The 22,324-nt window shown below is 42.6% G+C and overlaps 2 protein-coding genes, 1 long non-coding RNA gene and 1 pseudogene across 3 annotated transcripts; 2 read left to right on the forward strand and 2 right to left on the reverse strand.

The window, feature by feature from the left end:
* The first annotated feature begins 27 nt into the window (after positions 1-27).
* LOC121274861 (histone H3-like) lies at positions 28-22,315 on the forward strand. The gene is made up of 2 exons (XM_041182243.1): positions 28-356; positions 21,997-22,315. Exons 1-2 carry the CDS (start codon positions 28-30, stop codon positions 22,313-22,315), a joined length of 648 nt encoding a protein of 215 aa, XP_041038177.1.
* LOC121274872 (histone H2AX-like) lies at positions 1,310-1,702 on the reverse strand. The gene has a single exon (XM_041182261.1). It carries the CDS (start codon positions 1,700-1,702, stop codon positions 1,310-1,312), a length of 393 nt encoding a protein of 130 aa, XP_041038195.1.
* On the reverse strand, positions 7,770-15,136 carry LOC121274899. The gene is made up of 3 exons (XR_005942317.1): positions 15,045-15,136; positions 14,216-14,300; positions 7,770-8,774 (listed from the first exon to the last, which is right to left on the reverse strand). It is a non-coding gene; the product is annotated as an uncharacterized LOC121274899 (long non-coding RNA).
* LOC121274906 lies at positions 20,110-21,141 on the forward strand (annotated as a pseudogene).
* Positions 22,316-22,324: the final 9 nt, after the last annotated feature.

Below are 22,324 nucleotides of genomic sequence, written 5' to 3' on the forward strand. Positions count from 1 at the left end.
AGTCTGTGTTCCACAGCGTTTGTTATCATGGCCAGGACCAAGCAGACAGCGCGCAAGTCGACTGGAGGGAAAGCTCCCCGCAAGCAGCTGGCGACCAAAGCTGCCCGCAAGAGCGCACCAGCCACGGGCGGCGTGAAGAAGCCCCATCGCTACAGGCCCGGCACTGTGGCTCTGCGGGAGATCCGCCGCTACCAGAAATCCACCGAGCTGCTGATCCGCAAACTGCCCTTCCAGCGCCTGGTGCGGGAGATCGCTCAGGACTTCAAGACCGACCTGCGCTTCCAGAGCTCGGCCGTCATGGCCCTGCAGGAGGCCAGCGAGGCTTACCTGGTGGGGCTCTTTGAGGACACCAACCTGTGCGCCATCCACGCCAAGCGGGTCACCATCATGCCCAAAGACATCCAGCTGGCGCGCCGTATCCGCGGGGAGCGCGCCTAAACACCCCACCTCAGTACCAAGTGCGACAAAGGCTCTTTTAAGAGCCACCAAGTCGGTCAGAGAAAGAGCTGCCAGCTCTTAACCACACCAGCACTTTAGCCTCTCAGGCCTACAGTTTATTTCCCTCACTTTATCACCCGGTAACTGTCCTTTCTTCCCTTTACCGGATGTTTCAGACGATCTGAGTTCATTTCAAAGTCGATTATTTTAATGATAAGGGAACGTTTTTCCTAGTAGAGGAGTTTGGTCATAAATAGATGCAGCACATACCCCCTGATATCCGTAACATGTAGCAGTAACTGTTTATATATTTATATGTAATTTCACATCATTCAATGCGAAGCGATCGGAATGTTCACACATGCACTAAAACCCGGATTTAGTTCCACATGCAACAAAGGCTCTTTTAAACGCCTCCTAGTCTGTCAGTGAAAGAGCAGCGATTTCTTATTAAAAGCTGCAGCTCCTAAAACCCTCACAGCGACAATTTATTTTCATTCATTTTGTTTACCCGGTTCCCTCCCTCTGCTGCATTTGGGGTTTTGCGTTGATTCTGTTTATATTTGTATGTAATTTCAACTCATTTAATTAGAAATGGGATGAGTTAATTATCCAATGAACTTTTCCCTGAACATTGGCAATTGGTCATATATAGATGCAGCACCGAATCCTGATGTCTGAATAAGGCAACTGCGCCAGCGTCTCGTTGTAACCAGCGCTTTCACAGATCGAATTAGAACTATAATGTCATTCCGAATCGATAGGGATGTTATCGCACATCCGGATAGACAACAGGTCACCCCTTTCACTGATTCAGTGAGTGGCTCTGAAAAGAGCCTTTGGGTTTAAAGAAGTTTAAAGAATGGTCGCTTCACTTGGTCTTGGCGGCTGCAGAAGCGCCGGACTTCTTGGGCAGCAGCACGGCCTGGATATTAGGCAGCACCCCGCCCTGAGCGATGGTCACCCCTCCCAGCAGCTTGTTGAGCTCCTCGTCGTTGCGGACGGCCAGCTGCAGGTGCCTGGGGATGATACGGGTCTTCTTGTTGTCCCGGGCCGCGTTGCCGGCCAGCTCGAGGATTTCAGCCGTCAGGTACTCCAGCACGGCGGCCAGATAGACCGGGGCTCCTGCACCCACACGCTCAGCGTAGTTACCCTTCCTCAGGAGCCTGTGAACGCGGCCCACCGGGAACTGCAGTCCGGCCCGGGAGGAGCGAGACCTGGCCTTGGATCGAGCTTTCCCACCGGTCTTTCCTCTTCCAGACATTGTAACAATCTCACACGCACTTTCACAGAGAATGCTGATATCCGCCTTCTTTCAGTTCTCTTATACCCTCTGGAGGAATGGTGGTGTGCTCACAGCTGATTGGTCAATTGTATTGTAGCTCATAATATTCTTCATATTCCCAATCAGCTTTTTGCCTGACTCACCAATGCGGGCAAGCAACGTATGAAGTCGGAAGTTAAAGGCGCCAAATCATCAGTTAAACAAACGATTTTATATTTCAAATAGTAAACGACCGCCAAAGAAGTAATCGAAGGAAATATCGCACAGAAAGCGTCTTAGCTAAACAAGGGAAAATTCCTATACAAGTCGTTCTAATGCTTAATATTAAAGCAGTTCTGTTACAGAATGTTAGAAGGTTTCACGCTCTCTTTTCCTTGTCTACACTTTACCCGAAACTGTCAGTTTCTGGATTTGCCTCTGGACAAGAAGATAATAAAGGCGCCAATTTTCCAGAATCCAAACTTTTGTTTTATACCTTTTCGTGAGTGTCAAGAGCGGCGTGCACATTTTTTTGGCGTAAATTTGCCAGTATTGAAACTGAGGCTTCCTACTCCGCCAGGGCTTATACGGAATGAATTGATCAAATCAACTTTTATAATGCTGGGGAGGGATAGCATCTTTGAGGGATCAAAGATAGACTCTGCTTGATTCCATTTATGCAACAAGGCAGGGTTTATTTTGAAGCAGCAAGCTTACGTTGTATTCACAGTTTTGGTGCACTCCCTTGAGGAAGAATGTAGTTGCACTGGAGACTGTTTAGAGGAGGTTCACTAGATTGATTCCAGTGATGCGAGGCTAATCTAGTGAGGAGGGATTGAGCAGTTTAGGCCTATAGTCGCCCGAGTTTGGAAGGGTGAGAGGAGATATATTTGTGGTATATAAGATGCTAAAGGGGATAGACAAAGTAGACATGGATCGAATGTTTGCCCTAGTGGAGCATTCTATAAGGAAAGGCCATAGTTTTAATCTAAATGGTGGTAGATTTAAATCAGAGATTAGGAGGAATTACTGTCCTCAAAGGGTCATGAATGTGTGGAATTCAATACCTCAGATTGCAGTGGATGCTGGGTCGCTGAATAAATTAAAGGAGGAGATAGACAGATTTTTAATTAGTAACGGGATGAAAGGTTATTGGGAGAGGGCAGCAAAATGTCGTTGAGGCCAAAATGAGATCAGCCATGATCGTAATGAATGGCTGGGCAGGATCGAGATGTTTAATTGCTTACAACTGCTCCTTTTTCTTATGTTTTTATGTATTCCAGACAAGAAATAAAAATGACAAATCTCTGCAGGCTTTGTGATTCTGGACTTAAGCCTACCCATCATTATCTGGTATTGAAATGTAGCTTTCATTCACTGACACTCTATGGTCAATAATATTAAGTTTTTCTTCCTAAATTGAAATCACCGAATTATGTTTCTGTTTTTGTTTTTATCTCTGCAACATTCAGTTTTAAGTCAGTGTGGATTTTGCCTGGTGCATGTCAATCCCTGGACATTATGTTATATTTCAGTCGAAAATTGCAACATTGCTGCAAACATCAGAGTATGTCCCTATTGTCGTTTTTTTTCCCCCAACATTATCTGTTAAATCCTGCTATGGGTGTATGGAATACCTGTCTCTTCATGATATATAAATATGAACTTTAATCTGTAAAGGCTATTATTCCAACAAAAAAAATAGGGAAAAACAAGGAATTTCAGACCAATTGTCTATTATGTCATTACAGGACACTAGACAATATCAATGAAAGGAAATCATGTTGCACAAACCTATTGGACCTTTTTTGGAGAGGTAACAAGCAAAATAGACAAGGGAAAACCAAATGAAATGGTGCATTTGGATTTTCAGGAAGCTGTTGATAAAGCCCCACAAAAGAGGTTAGTGTATTTCATTGAACTGAACTGGATGGGGATATTATATGGGCATAGATTAAGAAAAGATTAGCAAATAGGAAACAGAGAGCAGGAATAAATCAATCTTTTTGAGAATGGCAGGAGGTGACAAGTGATGTAGCAAAGAGATCAGTGCCTGGGCCCCAGTATTCAGAATAAACAACAATTATTTTGATGAAGGAACCAAAGGTAATATTTCTAAGATTGCTGATGACATAAAGCTAGGAGGGAAGGTGAAAGATGCCGAGGAAATTAAGAGTGTTCATGGAGATTGAGAGATGAGGGAGTGGACAAAAACAGGGCAGACACTCTATAACGTGCATAGGTGTGAATTTATCCACTTTGGCATGTAAAAAAGAATGGCAGAGTTTATTTAAGTAATGATAGGTTGGGAAATTTGGATATACAGGGTTACCTCCGTGCAGGAAACGATCTCCAGGCAGATTCATAGGCTGGAAGGGTTGTTGCATGAGGAGAAAATTGGACAGTTTCGATCTGTATTCACTGAAGTTTTGTAGAATGAAAGGGGGATGTAGTTAAAATACTGACAGGGCTGGACAGACCTGATGCAGGGATGATGTTTCCTCTGACTGGGAAGTATAGAACAAGTGTTCATAATCTCAGGATAGGGGGAAGGCCATTTAGGACTGTGATGAGCAGAAACATTTTCACTCGGAGCGTGGTGAACATGTGATCGAGCTGCTTTCATTTTGTTACCTCCAGTATCTTGTATTATAAGTGAATGAATATATTTTCCCCTTCGTGTATCACTCAGTACCTGTGATTTTTGCATGAGTTGGATTAACTCTATATCTAATATGTTATTGCATTTGTGACAAATGTGGGATTTCATTTGAATGTCTCAACATCTGGAATTAGATGTGAAGTTCAAGTGGTTGTTCATATAGTCAATCAGTTTCTAGGATGCTGAATTTGACTGCGACTCAGTACCTGTCAGGTTCTGGTAAGTGATTGCTAGTGTTAGCCTGTCGATGTGAATGTCTAGTTGTTTTACTTTCTGGCACTTCCTGACTTTTAAATGAGCTTTTTTTTTTTCTCACTCTCTCCGTCAGTTTGTGGCATGTGACTGTGATCTCTTCTGTATCTGTCAATAACTGCATTGTGAGCGTGGGTCATTCTTCCAATTGCCAGTTTTAGATATGTGTCTTGAGTGCAACAGAATTTCTTTAATTCTGTTTCTCTCTGTCTTGTTGATGTGTTGTTCATTTTACATTATAAATCTCGGTCTCTATTATGGGAATAAATATTATTGTATTTTTGGCAGTCTCTGCTATGTGTTAATTTATTTCTTGTACTTGTCAGTATGTATTTGGAGAGTTAAAGTTTAATGTCTTCTTGTTTTCTGAAATATATTCCCAAGAATATCTCTCATTTTCCTGTATAGACAGTATATTTTAATTTCATGCCAGTCAGCTACTAGCATTTGAATGTGATTTCACTCAATATCTTTCTGTCTCTTGCATGTGTGCCTTGCCGAAACATATTTTATATCTGTCAGTGTCTGGTGTATTTATTATTTATCTGTCAGCCGTCTTTCAGTGAATATGACTTTTATTTTTGTGTGTTTTTAGTGATTTCACTTTTATATATTTTTGTAAATTAGGTAACTGGTCCAGAATCTTAACCTAGTTGTGTCTCACCATCTTGTTAGATTTAACTTAGACATTGCAAGTAAACTTTTGATACTATGTTCCTGCAAATTTGCAGCTGTGTATGCGTATGAGTAATATCTGCTCCTTAACTACCAGCCTAGCATTTAATTGCTTACTGTACAAATTCCATGTATGTACTCACATATGCTGTGTGTGTGCATATGATTGCGTGTGTGTGCGTGTGTGTTTGATTGACATTCATGAACTATTGGCCATTCCATTTCTGTGTTTGTGTTTTTATATGCTTGTGTATTTGTGTTTGTGTCTGTAGGTGTGAATGTTAGTGAATATCTGTGTGACTGTCCGTGGCAAGGAAAGTGCAAATTTATTACTGTGTGCATCTGTTTATGCATGTGAGTGTCAGATTGCGTGTGAGGTCTTGGGTGCGCCTGTGTTTAACTTTCTGTATGCACGTGTTTGTGCATGAGTGCAAGAGATGGTGTGCGCATTTGTGTTTATGTATGTGCCTCTTTGTGTGTGTGTTTACTTTGCATGTGTGTCTGTCTGTGTTAGAGCATGATTCTGTGGGTGTGAGAGTGTTTGTGTGGGTGTGTGCAGGGCTAATTTCCTATTTGTCTTTCTCTGGTACAGAATGTAGTTTTGGAATTAATTTACATGAAATTTAATTCTCTACCCTCTGACCATCAGCTGTGTTGGAATTAAATCCATAAATCGGTTATTGTACTGATTCTGTATCTCAAATTTGTGCTCTGTGTATATGAATCCATTATCATACATGTGTAGATTTTATCTTTACCCAACATGTATCCCTTGCATGTTTGTGAAAACTATTTCATCAATGCATTAATCTGTTACTGTTTCCCGGCTCTGATGCACATTTAAACATGAAACTTTGCATTTATCAAAGACAAGTTTCATTCATTGGTTTTGTAGAGCCTTCAGGCTCCAACTCCGCCAAAGTCATTGTGAATGAGACGCTGGAACTCATGTTAAGTATGTCATATCTGTTTGATTCAGTTTGTAATGATCTTACGTAATGGATCATAGTGAGAATATTGACCTGGCACGTGTTGTATATTCATGCTGTATTCATAAAAATTGCACTTTCTCTTTATTTTAGATATATTATGACATCTTTGGAGGGGAATTACATGTGTTCCACTGTGAACACCCAAGGTACATTTTTAGGATTCATTTTGTACACTTCAATCTGTAGCTAAGACTGCACTCTTCTAAAATTAATGAGCTGCCTTATAATCTGATAATGTTTGTGGTTTTGGACTGAGATTGATGGACGTACCATTCTGCGGTGCTCGGTGAGTGTGAATTGGGGAGAAATATTCTGTCTTCCCAGTTGTATTCGCCTGTTGCTTTGAACATGTCTATCTGAAACGTGAGGTCAATGTGAATCTGATTCCTGCTCTCTGTGATGGTGGAGCTGCTCTTCTGTTCCTACTCTTTGAGCAATAAATTTCCCTATGTCCAGTCAAAGCAGTGGGCTGCATGATTATTTCAGATGAGAAATCAGTACCTTGGCTCTGGTGCACAAGGGGAGATGGTGGCTCAATGTTATATCATAATGAGATTGCAGATGACTGTGTGTGTGTGTGTTTATATTTACCTGCCAGTCTATATTATGGGTGAAATTTATTTCTTCTGCACTATTTATATTTCGCTATGTGAATCTGGGACCACACTGTATCTTCCACTCTTTAACATCTTACTATGGAGTTTATTCGTTTCCTGCCTGTGCATGGGGATTTCAAAATGTCCCTAGTTATTTGCAGCAGTGACATAGTGCGTTTTATTTTATAAATGTTTGTAATTGACTCTGGGCTTTTATTCTTGATATTTTCCTCTCTGTAATGCACTTGTGGCTATTACTCTGCACCTGCCTGTGCCTGAAATGTGAGTATGCATGTTACATCCATTGTTTCTCACATGCAATGCATATTTTACTCATTGCCTCTCAGTCACTGGTATGTGGGTGTGCAGATTTTATTCTGTTTCTCTAATTCTGTGATGTCTCACTATGATTCATTTTCCTGTTGTTAGTTTCAGAAATGTGATCATGAAAAAATTATGCTGAAACTCAGGTTGTTTTAACTGAGTGAGGATTTAATCATTTGCTGTCAATCCCTTGTATGAGAAAGTATGGTTCACTCTATGCCTATCATGTTATTTTATGATAGTATTGACTATGCTTTATCTATGTGTGCACCTTGAGTTTAATTGTCGATATTACTGTGAACATGTCAGCCTGTATTACATGAGTATGATGTTCACATTGCAGCTTTCAATTTAATGTGTGAGCATGGACCTCGCCCAAACCCCCCCCCACCAACCAGCACCACCACCCCCCCCCCCCACTCTACACCCCCCCCCCCCCCCCCCCCCCCCCCCCCCCCCACCCCCTCCACACATACCCACACCACCCCCGGTTGTATCTCTTGGTCTTTGTTACGAGCTGTTATATTTTAACCAGCAACTTACAGATTTTGATACATTTTCAGGTGTGATGTTATTCTAGCTAATAACATTGGATTACTCGGGACCCAATCTCTTCCTATTTTGGAAAGTCGGATATGGAAAAATGATTTTATTCTGCTCCTCTCTATATCTGGCATCTGTCTGTGTTTTTACAGTGTAAGTGTCTGCCCCTGTTACGTGAATCCAGCTTTCTTCTGTATCTGTCAGTCCCCACTATGAGAGTGGTGTTATGTATATTCACTGTACTTGTCAATATCTGCTTCATGAGTTCGGCAGCACCCTGAAGCCGAAGTTCACATTGGAAACACATGAATGATCATCCTAACTGATCTTTTTTTCTCGTTAGCAGGGACCTCCTTCTATGCAGGGACTTTTTCTCTGATTTCCATGGAGACGATGATCAATAAGCATCCACTGCAACAGGTGATTATCAAACTATGGTCAACTGCTCGTAAGGCAGAAACGTTAAACCCTGTTTGACCATCAGACTCTATCCTATGCTACACCATCTGCATGTAGGAACACATCATACTATAGAGTTTTGAATTTGATTAATATACTTCATTGCATACATATGATTCTGTCATTTCCCAATTCCATCATCCAATTTCAAGTGTTTCTGCGGTATACGTGTGCAGTTGCATGACTCATCTTCTGTCAGGAGGGGGCAGCAGTTCACTATAACAGGGATCTTGCCCTTTCTGATCAAACATCTAGAAAACAATGGGCCTGAAGCTGCACGTGAACCTGACCAATCTCACCTCTGTTAAAAGGACTACGACAGCGGCCAACTACTTCCGCTCCATACACATCGACACAATGTGTTTGTTCGGCACTTGATGGTTTCTGCAATGCAATATTCACCCTAACTGGGTACATCTCGGTCCCTGGGATTCACTGATGTATTTTATGTCATACCTGTTGTTCTCAAGCAAGGAAGAGAGATATTCCTCTGTAATTGATGGTCTTTTGTCTCATTTCACTGCATGTGTTGACTGTTGCTGTGTGAGAGACGGTGCCTTTTTCGTTACCTGCCAGTTTTTAAAAAAACATATACTGAGTGTAAGTTCTAAACAGCTGTGTGCTTATTCAGGTACGTGAATTCGATTCCCCACCGGCAGCTCCACCCCCATCCCCAGACCCCACCCCTCCTGTATCTATAGATCTCCGGGTTGTTTACAAATGACTGAAACGATCTCTGTCAGTTCCTGGTAAATGCGTACTGGTGTTAGACAGCCCCTGTGAATTTCTGATGTATGTTCTTTTATATAGCAGTTCCTGGCTTGGAAGTGATTGGCGTTTTTATTTTCTCTCTCCCCCTCTATTCGTCAGTGTGTAGCATGAGAATGTGAGTTTTTATTCTGCATCTGTCAATAACTGACATCAGTGTGTGGGTCTTTCTTGGCATTTGTTAATGTTTGGAATGTGCTTAGTATGTGAATGTGAATATTACATTGGGTTTTCAATGTCAAATGGGTCATCGTGTGTTTGAGTCTACCTCTCAGTTTCTGACATTTAAATGTGAACATACCTTAAAATTATCACTTTGTTTGTATTTCAACTACATTCTGTACCTATTAATCTATTTTAAGCCAATATAAGATTTACTCATTCTCTCAGTAATGTTATGTAATTATATACTCTGTTGTTAGCAAATGGAGATTTATCTCTATTTGTCTGTTTTCAATGTATGAAAGCACCAGTTGATCAGTCGCATCAGCTTCTGCCATCGATGTATTGCTTCATTCTGTACCTCTCCAATTTTGCATTAAACTTTTTTATTAGCTACTTCTCACATGATGGTCTTTGATTTAACCTGTATCTATGAATCTCTGGTATGTATGTCTGGGTTTTATTTGTACCTGACCATTTCAACTTTCACATGAGCATGTTTATTGCTTCTGGTTCATGATACAATTTGTATGAATTTATTAGGAATGTCACTTTGAACTTAACTACGGTGCTTGGCAAAGTCAACTTGGATTCATGAAATCCCCAGCTATTCACAATCTATAACAATAATTTGCATGAGGAAAGCTGATGTATTATTTCCAGATTTGCTGACAACATGAAACTTGGTGGGAATGTCAGTGGTGAGGAGGATACCAAGAGTCTTCAAAGCAATTTAGGCAAGTTGATTGAGTGGGTAAATACATGGCTGATGCTTTAGAATGTCAATTACAAACATAAGAACAGAAGAAATAGGGACATGAGTAGGCTAATATACAGATATTGTCGATTGTTGCAACTGCAAGGCATTGGTGAGAGCACACCTGGAGTACCATGCACAGTTTTGGTCCCTTTACTTGAGGATGAATGTAGTTGCATTGGAGGGGGTTCAGAGGAGGTTCACTAGATTGATTCCAGAGATCCGAGGCCAATCTTATGAGGAGAGTTTGAGCAGTTTAGGCCTATCCTCGCTAGAGTTTGGAAGGATGAGAGGAGATCTAATTCAGTTATATAAGATGCTAAAGGGGATAGACAAAGTAGACATGGAGTGGATGATTCCACTCGTGGGACATTCTAGGATGAGAGGCCAAAGTATTAGGCTAATGGGTGGTTGATTTAAATCAGTGACATGGAGGAATTACTTTTCTCAAAGTGTCATGAATCTGTGGAATCCACTACACCAGAGTGCAGTGGATCCCGGGATGCTGATTAAATTATAGAAGGAGATAGGCAGATTTGAAATTAGGAACAGTTTGAAAGGTTATGGGCAGAGGGCGGTAAATTTGAGCTGAGGGCAAAATGAGATCAGCCATGATCAGAATGAATGGCCGGACAGGCTCAAAGGGCTGAATTGCCTACTCCTGCTCCTAGTGCTTATGTTCTTCTGTACTTCCAATATATATGGTCCTGCTAATTTTCAGCTGTGTATGTTTAAATTAATACCGCAATATCTGCTCCTTAACTACCAGCCCAACATTCAATTGCTTAGATATTGTCAAAATTCCATGTATGTGCTGACAGATGCATCTTGTATGTGTGTGTCTGTGTGTGTGTGTGTATGTATGTCCATGTTTGACATTCATGAACATTTGGCCATTCCATTTCTGTTTTTCATTGTATTTGTGTGCTTGTGTGTGAGTGTTTGTGTCTATAGGTGAGCATGTTTGTGAATATCTGCATGGGTGTGTGGGAGAGAAATTGCAAGTTTCTTTCTGTGTGCATGTGTTTATGCATATGTGTGTTTGTGTGTGTGTGAGGGCTTGTGTGTAAGTTTGTGTGCATGCGTGTTTATGTATGTGTGTCTGTGTGTGTGTGTGTTTGCTTTGCATGTGTGTCTGTATGTGTTAGTACATGAGTCTGTGAGTGAGTGAGTGTTTGTGTGGGAGTGTGCAGGTGTCATTTCCTATTTGTCTCTCTCTGGTACAGGATGCAGTTTTGAAATTAATTTTAATGAAATTTAAGCATTTATCCTGTGAACGATAACTTTTGTGAAATTAGTTCCCTAAATCTCAGTTATTGTGCTTTTTGCATATTTCAAATATATGCTCTGTTTATATGACCCCACTATTGCACTTGTGTAGATTTGTTCTGTACATAATATATATCACATGCATGTTTGTAAAAACTATTACTTCAATACATTAATCCAGGACTGTTTCCCACCTCTGATGCAGCTTTAAACATGAAAAATTGCATTTATCAAAGACATGTTTTATTCATTGTTTTGAGTCAGCTAATGCGTAGCATTAAGGCTGCAAATTGGCAAAACTGTTTGTGAATGATACTGAGATGCTTGTACTCACATCCTGTGTATGTCTTATCTGATTGATTCAGTTTGTAATGATCTTACATTATGAATCATAGTTAGAATATTGAGCAGGCATGTGTTGTGTATTCATGCTGTATTGATTAAAAATACACTTTCCCTTTATTCCAAATGTAGTATGAGATCGTGGAGGGGAATTCCATCTTTTCTTCTGTGAGAACCTATGGTACATTCTTAGGATAAATTTTGTACATTTCGGTCAGTTTGTCTATCTGTAGCTAAGACTGCATTCTTCTGAAATGAATGAGCTGCATTTTAATCTGATAATGTTAGTGGTATTGGAATGAGATTGATGGACCCCTGCCATTCTGCGTCATTCAGTGAATATGAATTGGGGAGAAGAATTCTCTCTCCCCTGTTGTATTTGACTGTTGCATTGAACATGACTAAATGAAAAACCTGAGATCAATGTGAATCTGATTCCTGCTCTTAGTGCCAGTGGAACTGCTGTTCTGCTGTGTTCTTTGAACAATAATGTGCCTATGACCATTCGAAGCAGAGGGCTGCATGATTATTTTCGCTGGGGAATCAGTACCTTGGCCCTCGTGCACAAGCAGAGATGGTGGCTTGATGTTATATCATTATCAGATTTCAGTTGAGTCTGTCTGTCTGTGTGTGCATGTGTGTGTGTGTGTGTGTGTGTGTGTGTTTACCTGCTGGTCTTTAGTATGGGAGCAATTCCTTTCTTGTGCACTGTTTATATTACATTATGTGAATGTGGGATCACACTGGATCTTTGACCTTTTAACATCTTACCATGGGGTTTATTCATTCCGTGTCTGTGCACGGGGATTTCAAAATGCACCTAGTTATTTGCTGCTGTGGGGTGACTGTGTGTTTTATTTTATAAATGTTTGTAATTGATTCTGGGTTTTACTCCGTATCTTTGACTCACTGTAGTGCACTTGTGGCTATCATTCTGTGCCTGAATTGTGAGGATGCATCTGTCATTCATTGTTTCTGACATGTAATGCATACTTTACTCATTGCCTCTCAGTAACAGATATGTGGATGTGCAGATTTTGTTCTGTATATGCAATACCTTGATATGTCAGTGTGATTCATCTTCCTGTTGTTTGTGTCAGGATCAGAATTGTGAGCATGGAAAAATTTTGCTGAAACTCAGGTTATTTTAAATGAGTGAGAATTTAATCATTTGCTGACAATACCTGGTTTGAGAAGGTGTGGTTTAGTCTATGCCGATTTTTTTCTTGAATGTGAGTAATGTATTTTCCCATGGTCTGCATGCACCTTATAGGTCATTGTCGATTTTGCTGTGAAGATGTCAGCCTGTGTTACTTGAGTGTGATGTTCACATTACAGCTTTCAATTTAGAGTGTGAGCATGGATCTCCCCCCCCACCCTAACAGCCCACACACCAGCCCCGGCTGAATGACTTGGTCTTTGTTGCAGGCTGTTATGTTTTACTCAGCAACTTACAGATTTTGGTGCATTTTCCCATTTGATTTTACTCTAGCTTTCAACATGCTTCCTGTTTTGAAAAGTCAGTGATGGAAAAATTGATTTTCATCTGCACCTCTCTATCTCTGGCATGGGTCAGTGGTTTTACAATGTCAATATCTGCTTTGTGAGTTAAGGTTTAAACTTTCTTGTTTGTAGAAATCTGTCATTTTAACTAATCTGAGAATATTGCTCTGGCAAGTGATGTGTATGCATGTCTCTATTAATGAATAAGTACTTTATCATTAACTGGGGATGCGATGGCATAGTTGTATTGACATTGAGCTAGTAATCTGGAGACCCAGGGTAATCCTCTGTGTTCAAAACCTGACGTGGGAGATCGTGGAATTTGAAATCAATAAAAATATGAATTGAATTAATGATCACCATGAAACTATTGTCGATTGTGGTAAAAACACATCTAGTTCATTAATATGCTTTAAAGAAGGAAATCCGTCATCCTTGTACATGTGACTCTAGACGCACCCTTAAATGCCCTCTGACATGTCCTAGCTAGCCACTCAATTGTAACAAACAGCTACAAAGAGGTGATTGACAATGGCAATTTTAGCCCTGTCGACCCTGAAGGACAAGGGCAGCAGATAGATGAGAACATCACCACCTGGAAGTTCCCCTTCCGGGCATTCATCATTCTGACTTAGAAATATGCTGCCATTGTTGTGTCAAATTCCTGGAAATCAGTGCCCCACAGAACTGTGGGTGTAGCTACACCACTGGGACTGCAAAGGTTCAAGAAATCAGGTCACCACCACCTTCTCATGTGCAATTAAATGCAGGCCTGGCCTGCAAAGTCCACATCTCAGTAATGAATAAAATAAAAGTATGATATTGTATGAGATCTTTGGTATTAAAGGTATTGTGTTGCTTTATGAATGTTGGGTACATTCAATGATTAATTGTGAAATTTCAATCAGCTTTATTCCCTGATATTTAAATTGCAGCCAATGTTCCATTCTTCTGACATGCATTGAGTACACTTCAATCTGATAATGGCTGTGAGTTTGGACTAAAATTGGTGGACCTGCCATTCAGAGGTACTGAGTAGGAGTGTATTGTGATTATTCCAAACGTCTACCCAACCCAGCTCCCCTCTGAGTGTTTGACTGTTGTTTTTTTTCAGGTATGACTTCAATTTGACCCTGACTATTTCTGTTCGTGGTGATGGTGGAAATGATGTTCTGTCTGTATCTCTGCTCACTGTGAGTAAAATCATACCTGCTGTCAGTTAGAAGGAGATGCCTGCACTTTAAATTTGCCTGGGGGAATCATCAGCTTGAAACTGATCTCATCATGTATTTGCCTAGAAGAAGAAATATATCACTTGTAACTCAAGATCAGCGGAGGCTTTTGAAAGATCAATGTAAACTGTTAACTGATAATCATTTTTTATAATGCTCTACAAATCACAAAAAGCAATAAAATAGTACAATGTTTGATTCCACTAAAGCACCTGCTTTGGCACTTTTTAAACAATTGAGTGACATTCAGAAACAATCCTGACCTGTTCTGATCCAAGGATGTCACTACCCGAGGGGACAGAGACATTGATGCAGGTCAGGTTTCAAACTCCTGCTCCCATTGTAAGAGCCGTCAACTGAAACCAACAGCCGCTGCTACAATGTTTCTAGAACACTTCTCACTTCTCACTTGAAAAGCTGGTGCCTGCGATAGGTGATCTTTACATGATTGCTCCGCATCCTCATTGTCCGCCTGTTTCCACTATTCACCTTCCAAATGCGAACAAGTTGCATGAATCAGCTGCTAAACTTGGAATATACATTAGAGGTTTGAGGGGAGAAAATCCCAAAGTTTTCAATTGCAGCTTCCTCAGGTTGTGTCTCCCTCAGCAGGGTCACACACAGCCCCAGAAAGGCCTCTCCCCGTCCACCCGCTCACTCCAAGTTCCGGAACTGTTCCCGCTTCGCTCCGCCACTTAAAAACAGCCCCGGTTCTCCCTGAACTGACCCCGTGTCAAAGTTGATTTCTGTGTCTCCACGGACAAACCGGAGCACAGCTGGAATCACAAGGCTGTTTAGTCGCTTACCTGGGCACTAATATTTGCATTTCTATCTCTTTGAAACAAAGCTCTTCCTCTCACTGAATGAAATGCTTTCAATGGCGGAGACCGGGAGCAGGGAGGCGCATGCGCTCTTCTAGTCATGTCTGAGAAACTGAAGGCCGCAGCAGCAATACGCATGCGCCTATCGGGAATGTACGTCACAGTACAAACGACCTTTGCTCCTCCCCTCGGGCAATGTCCTCCACCTTGAGCATCACAATTGGGGCTGAGGGGAATGTGCAGAGTTTTAGGCTGGTGGTCGATACTTGTATGAAGTTCAAAATGATATCGTTCCCTGCAGCATCTTTGCTGTTCATTCACCGGTTTAGGAAATCAATCCGACCAGTGAATCTATGTCAGAAACAAAATTACCTGGAAAAACTCAGCAGGTCTGTCTGCATCTGTGCAGAGAAAGACTGTCTTTCAGCCCCACAGATGCTGCCAGACCTGCTGAGTTCTCCAGTGTTTTTTGTTTTTGTTTCAGACTTCCGGCACCGCATTTTTCCCCTTATCCCAGTGAAACTACGTGATCGCTGTAGCCGCGCAGAAGTTCATATCTGATGGCAATATAACCCATTTTGATATAACCAGATTGAAACTGACAATCACTGAGCGTCATATCGAACAATTTGAGACGAAATTTTCCAGAGAGCTCCAGAGGTTTTGGAACATTACATTTCGGATAGTATTCACCTCACCCTCTTGCACTTTCCTGTTTGTGTGACAGAAATGGTTCTGCTTCTGGCCCAGTATTGGTGGGAGCTGAATCGCGTCATCTCTAACCGCTGGGGGTCTGTCAGCTTTCAATTAGTTTTATCGATCAGGTTCAGAAACTTCGGTGTTTCAAAAGGAAAACCTGTCAATCTTCTAAGTTCCAATGATTATCATTTATCTTGCTCAGGATTCGCTCACCAGTCAACAATATCGTTCCTGGAATCTACTCATGAACACTTACTGATATATTTATTGGTTCCGTCAGATATTTGCAACACAATTATTAATTGTGATGTGCGCATATTCTATTGAAACGCTGATAATATGTCTGCCTCTATTCGATGATAGATATTAAAACCAATCGATCTTATCTAGTCACATGGTAGGAACTGAGAGACTGCTCTCCCTTTCTCTCTCTCTCGCCGAATGAAAGTGCAAAATAGGCCATTCGGCCCATCGAGTTTGTACCGAACGTGAGAAACACCTCACCTACCTAATCCCATGTACCAGCACTTGGCCCCTTGAATGTTTTGACGTGCCAAGGGATCATCCAGGTACCTGTTAAAGGATGTGAGGCAACCCGCCTCCACCACCCTCCCACGCAGCGCATTCCAGACCCTCACCACCCTCTAGGTAAAAAATGTTTTTCCTCATATCCCCCCTAAACATCCTGCCCCTCACCTTGAATTTATGCTCCCTTATGACTAATCCTTCAACTAAGGGGAACAGCTGCTTACTATGCACCCTGCCCAAGCCCATCATAATCTTTTACACCTCGATCAGGTCTCCCCTCAGTCTTCACTGCTCCAACGGAAACAACCCAAGTCCATCCGACCTCTCTTAGTAACTTAATAACATTCATCCAAGGCAACATCTTGGTGAATCTCCTCTGCAACCCCTCCAGCACAATCACATCCTTCATATAATGTGGCAACCAGAAATGCACACAGTACTGCAGCTGTGGCCTCAATAAGGTTCTATACAACTCCAACTTGATCTCCCCATTTTTTAATATCTATGCCTCGATTGTTAAAGGCAAGTGTCCCATACGCCTTTTCCCCCAATCCACTAATATACCTCTCCGCCTTCAGAGATCTATGGACACACACACCAAGGTCGCTTTGTTCCTTGGAACTTCCAAGTGTCATGCCGTTCATTGAATACTTCACTGTCAAATTACTCCTTCCAAAGTGTATCACCTCACACTTTTCAGGGTTAAATACCATCGGCCACTTATCTGCCCATTTTACCATCCCGTCTATATATTCCTGTAGCTCATGAAACTCAACCTCACTGTTAAACAGCCGGGCCAATTATTGTGCCATCCGCATACTTACTATCTCACCCCCCACATAGTAATCTATGTCATTTAAATAATTGACAAATAATAGCAGGACGAGCAAAGAACCCTCTCGTACTCCACTGGACACTAGCTTCCAGTCACTAAATAATCCTTCTGTCATCACCCTCCGCCTCATACAACTAAGCAAATTTGAATCCACCTTATCAAATTACTCTGTAACCCATGAGCATTTGCCTTCTTTATAAGTCTCCCATATGCGACATTGTCAAAGGCTTTGCTGAAATCCATATAGACTACAACAAATGCACTACACTCATCTACACCCCTGGTCACCAGCTCAAAAAAATCAATCAAATTTGTTAGGCATGACCTCCCTCTGACAAAGACATGCTGACTATCCCAGATCAAACCTTTCCTCTTCAAGTGGAAATAGATATTGTCCTTCAGAAATTTCTCCAATAGCTTCCCTACAACTGACTTGAGACTCACTGGCCTTTATCGCATTGGCTTATCTCTACAACCCTTCTTAAATAGGTAAACCACAATAGTTGTTCTCCAGTTCTCTGGTACCTGCCCCATGGCCGGAAAGGAATTAAAAGTTGGTGTCAGAACCCCTGCGATCTCCTCCCTTGCGTCCACCAGCAGTCTAGGTCACAAATCATCTGGACCTGGAAATTTGTCCAATTTCAAACCTGCCAACGCCTCCAATACCTTGTTACTCCCTATATCAATTTACTTAAGAACCTCTCAGTCTCTGAGTTCGATAACTTCATCCTCATTCTCTTGTGTGAAGACAGACGTGAAGTATTCATTCAATGCTCTAGCAAGTCCTCTGGCTCCACCCATAGTTTGCTCCCTTGGTCCCATATGGGCCCTACTCTTTCCCTGGTTATCCTCTTACCATTGATCTACTTATAGAATAGCTTTGGATTTTCCCTACTTTTACCAGCCAGAGCTGTCTCATATCCCCTCTTTGTTCTCTTAATTGCTTTCTTAAGCTCCACCCGGCACTGTCTTCAATCTACTATTGCCTCTGCTGACTTGCTTCCCTTGTACCTGCTAAAATGCTCCCTTTTTCTTCTCATCATAACCTGAATATCTCTGGGCAACCATAGTTCTCTGGGCTTGTTACTCTTTCCTATCACCCTCGAGGGAACATGTTGAGCCTTTACCCTCCCCATTTTCTGTTTGAACACTCCCCACTGTTCCGCTCTATATTTTCCCACATGTAACTGTTCCCAATCTTCCTTGACCAGATCCTGCCTTATTTTACCAAAATCCACTCTCTCCCAAACCAAAACATTTTCATACAAGTTGTCGATTTCTTTGTCCATAACAAACTTAAACTGTACCATGCTGTGGTCGCTATCACTGAAATGCTCGCCCTTCACCACCTCAGCCACCTATCCAGCTTCAGCCCCCGGAATTAGGTCCAGCACTGCACCATCCCTTGTTGGAATCTCGACATATTGACCTACAAAGTTCTCCTGTACATATTTCAAGAAAACAACTCCGTCCAACCCCGTAACACTATTTCTATGCCAATTAATCTTGGGAAAGTTGAAATCACTAAATATAATTACCCTTTATTATTGTTTTTACACACCTCCCAAAGTTGCGCAGGTATTTGCTCCTCAATTTCCCGCTGAGTAACTGGGGTGCTATACTAAACACCTAATAATGTGGATAACCCATTTTAATCCTAAACTCCAGCCACAAAGCTTCATTAGATACATCCTCACTGCAGTAACTGATGCCTTAACAGCTAACACAACGCCTCTTGCTATCTGAACCCCTCCTCTGTCTCGCCTGAAGATGCTATATCCCGGAATGTTGAGCTGCCAATCCAGCCCTTCCCTCAACCACATTCAGTGATGTCTACTATATTACAATTCCACCTCTCAATCGGCAACCTTAACTCATCTGTTTTACCTGCAACACCCCTGGCACTAAAGTAGAGGCCATCTAGCCTTGCCTTACTCCCCCGAAGCTTATTGCAGCTATACTTTCTGTGACTTAATTGTTTTACTGGATCATGATGTGTCCCTATTCTGCTAACACTCTGTGTTCCCTCCCCCTGCCGAATTTGTTTAAACTTGTCCAAAAGCACTAGCCTATCTGTGTGTGTGCCACTCTCTCCCTCTGTCTGCCTCTCTCTCCCACTCTCCATTTCTCTCTCACTCATGCTCCCTCTCTCTCAATTCAATGTTGCTCCTTTTCGGCCCCCCACCCCTCTCAACTTCTGGTGCTGTGAATGTTACTGACGCTGTGATCCGTCCTCCAATGATATCAGTGACCATCAGTGTTCTCTTCCCTCTCAGAAATTCAGCTCTGAAATTTCATTTGATTATCTCTAATAAAAAAATCGAAGTGTGTTTTGAAAATCTCTGTCCCTGCCAGGAACCTGACTATCCGCGAGTGCATATTCATATATAACTGGCCCGCTCTGGTTGTTGAGATTGGGGTACATTGCAAACTGTGAAATTGTGACCTGTCAGTTCAAGAGGAGCAACTTAACCAGAGAGATCTGGAGGGACCGGGAGCAGATAATTTATATTGTCACCTGGAATAATCATCTTGATGTGAGCTATTCAGATAATTGCCTGAAATTACATGTGATTGGCTCTTCCACGGAATCTGCAAATCAGAGAGTCTCCGGGTCCCATGCTTCAAACTGTAAAATGTTTTCTTTTTTTTCTGAATTTAAAACCTACAGCAAATTAACAGAAAGACGAGCAAAATTCGAAAAGGGGGGCAATTCTCTCCTGAGACCCATACTTTAGATAGTAGTTTCAGCCTGTGGAGATGTAGATGTGAACGTTGTGTAACAGAGTTTTGGGAGTGGCGTGCTAGTCAGAGGAATGAAACTGTGTTTGTCTGTTCGTTCTGATCATGAGATTTCCGAGTCCCGCTGTCCTAAAGTAAAAATATTTTCCATTCAAAAATTCCCCCTGTTACCTAGCGTAACCCCAACGTGAGATTTCAAGAGGATTTCTGTGTTGTTTTCTAGATTTCAGTCTAAAAGTAGAGGACATGTCAGCAATCGGGTCAAAGAGCGGCAGTATATCGGGCTTTAATCGAAATTGGAGTACTCAGTTCGCGAAAAATATTTTCGACAGCAATCATTACAATGTCAGAGATAAGAAGGATTCAGTCTGGGACACTGGAGAGCCGGAATTTCCATGGAATTGGGGAGTTTGTGAGGAGAGAGAAACACAGAGATGCAGCAGCAGCCTAGAGCTGACAGCAGCTTGTCTCCGCCCCGTCCGCTCGTTGCCTTTAAGTTGCTCAGTGCCGCCACCAGCGGCTTCATTTCTCACCCCGTTCACATTGACAGAGACACTTTTTTGTGCAGAGTCCCGGAACATGACCGACACCGCAGCCGCCGAAACGGCTCCTCCAGCCGCTCCCACCACCCAGGTCAAGACTCCCAAGAAGAAGAAGAAGGCGGCTCCCCGGAGCGCAGCAGCCGGTCCCAAGCTGGGCGAGCAGATCCTCAAGGTTGTGGCGGATTGCAGCGATCGCAAGGGGATGTCGCTGCCCGCCATCAAGAAGGCGCTGCGCGGCAAAGGGCTGGATGTGGATAAACTCGGCTTCCAGATCAAGCAAAGCATCAAGAGGAATGTGAAGAATGGCTTCCTTGTTCAGGTCAAGGGCACGGGCGCCTCGGGATCCTTCAAAGTCCCTAAGAACACACCCCAGGGGAAAGTGGGGAAGAAGGCGAAGGCAGCAGCTGGCAAGAAATCTCCAGTGAAGAAAGCGGCAGCCAAGAAGGTGACAGCAAAGAAAGCAGCGGCCAAGAAAACTACAGTCAAGAAAGCAGCAGCTAAGAAATCCCCAGCCAAGAAAGCAGCAGCCAAGAAATCCCCAGCGAAGAAAGCAGCAGCCAAGAAAGCAGCCAAGAAGTCGGCAACTCCAAAAAAGCCGGTGAAGAAAGCAGCCCCCAAGAAAAAGTCTCCTGCCAAGAAGGTGCTGGGCGTCAAAAAAGTGGCCAAGGCGAGGGCCAAGCCCAAAACGAGATAAGCAAAGACAGGAAAGAAGGGAAAGATCCCGAGTAAATTTTAAACCTCTGAAACCCAAAGGCTCTTCTCAGAGCCACCCACATTTCACATGAAAGAGCTGGTCCCCTGATCATTTGATCCCTGTCTCGGAGCTGGGAGCAGATTCCAGATGGAAATGTTTTTTTTTCCTCCCACGTGAATCCTATTATCCCGCTCACTCACTGACACAATCTTCACTCGACCCCTCCCAACTATGCAATAAACACATGGAAGACCTTACAGGTCCATAATCGGGATGTGTCAGAGTGCATTAAAAATTTGTCTTCGTTCCTTTATTCACATTTTCATGGTGAAAGTCTGCAACAGAGTGATAGGGGAATAAATCCCCGCCTCACAACTAATACCCAATACCAATATATTTTATCTAAATCTGTTGGATGAGGTGTCAGCGAATTTCTCAATCCCTTTTGGCGGAGTGGAGGGAAGTGTGAGGAGTGAGTCTAGAGCTGTCTGAGTATAGAATACTACAAGGATTGAAATAGAAGCAGGCATCTGACTATAGAAAGTGTGGTTTTAAGGCGGGGATATTACTGACAGTATTGATATTAATACGACTTTCTAACTAGCTGATGTATGATATTGGCGTGTTTAGGTTACTTTAAATGCTTACTTTTCAGCTCTCTTGAGAATTTGATAAATAAATGTATTTCGGGCAGGCAGGAGGATGGGGTGTTTTACCAGAGACATTGCCCTGACTGTCACTCAGGCTGTCTCGCCCCGCCTCTCTCTCTCTCTCTCAGTCTCTCTCTCTCTCTCTCTCTCTCTCTGACTCTCCGTTTCTCAGCCAGGTCGGGGCGGGCTGTATAAAAGCGGAACGTGAAGCAGTTTCCCCACTCATTCAGCAACGATTTGACTGAAGAAGCATCATGTCTGGCAGAGGGAAAGGAGGCAAAGGACTGGGGAAAGGTGGAGCGAAGCGGCATCGCAAAGTGCTTCGCGATAACATCCAGGGCATCACCAAACCGGCCATCCGCCGCCTGGCTCGCCGTGGCGGTGTCAAGCGCATTTCGGGCCTGATCTACGAGGAGACCCGCGGGGTGCTGAAGGTTTTCCTGGAGAATGTGATCAGGGATGCTGTCACCTACACCGAGCACGCCAAACGGAAGACGGTCACCGCCATGGATGTGGTGTACGCTCTGAAACGCCAGGGCCGCACTCTCTATGGATTCGGCGGCTGAACAACTCGA

The sequence above is a fragment of the Carcharodon carcharias genome (assembly GCF_017639515.1).
Source record: "Carcharodon carcharias isolate sCarCar2 chromosome 39 unlocalized genomic scaffold, sCarCar2.pri SUPER_39_unloc_1, whole genome shotgun sequence".
In the NCBI taxonomy this organism is placed as follows: domain Eukaryota; kingdom Metazoa; phylum Chordata; class Chondrichthyes; order Lamniformes; family Lamnidae; genus Carcharodon; species Carcharodon carcharias.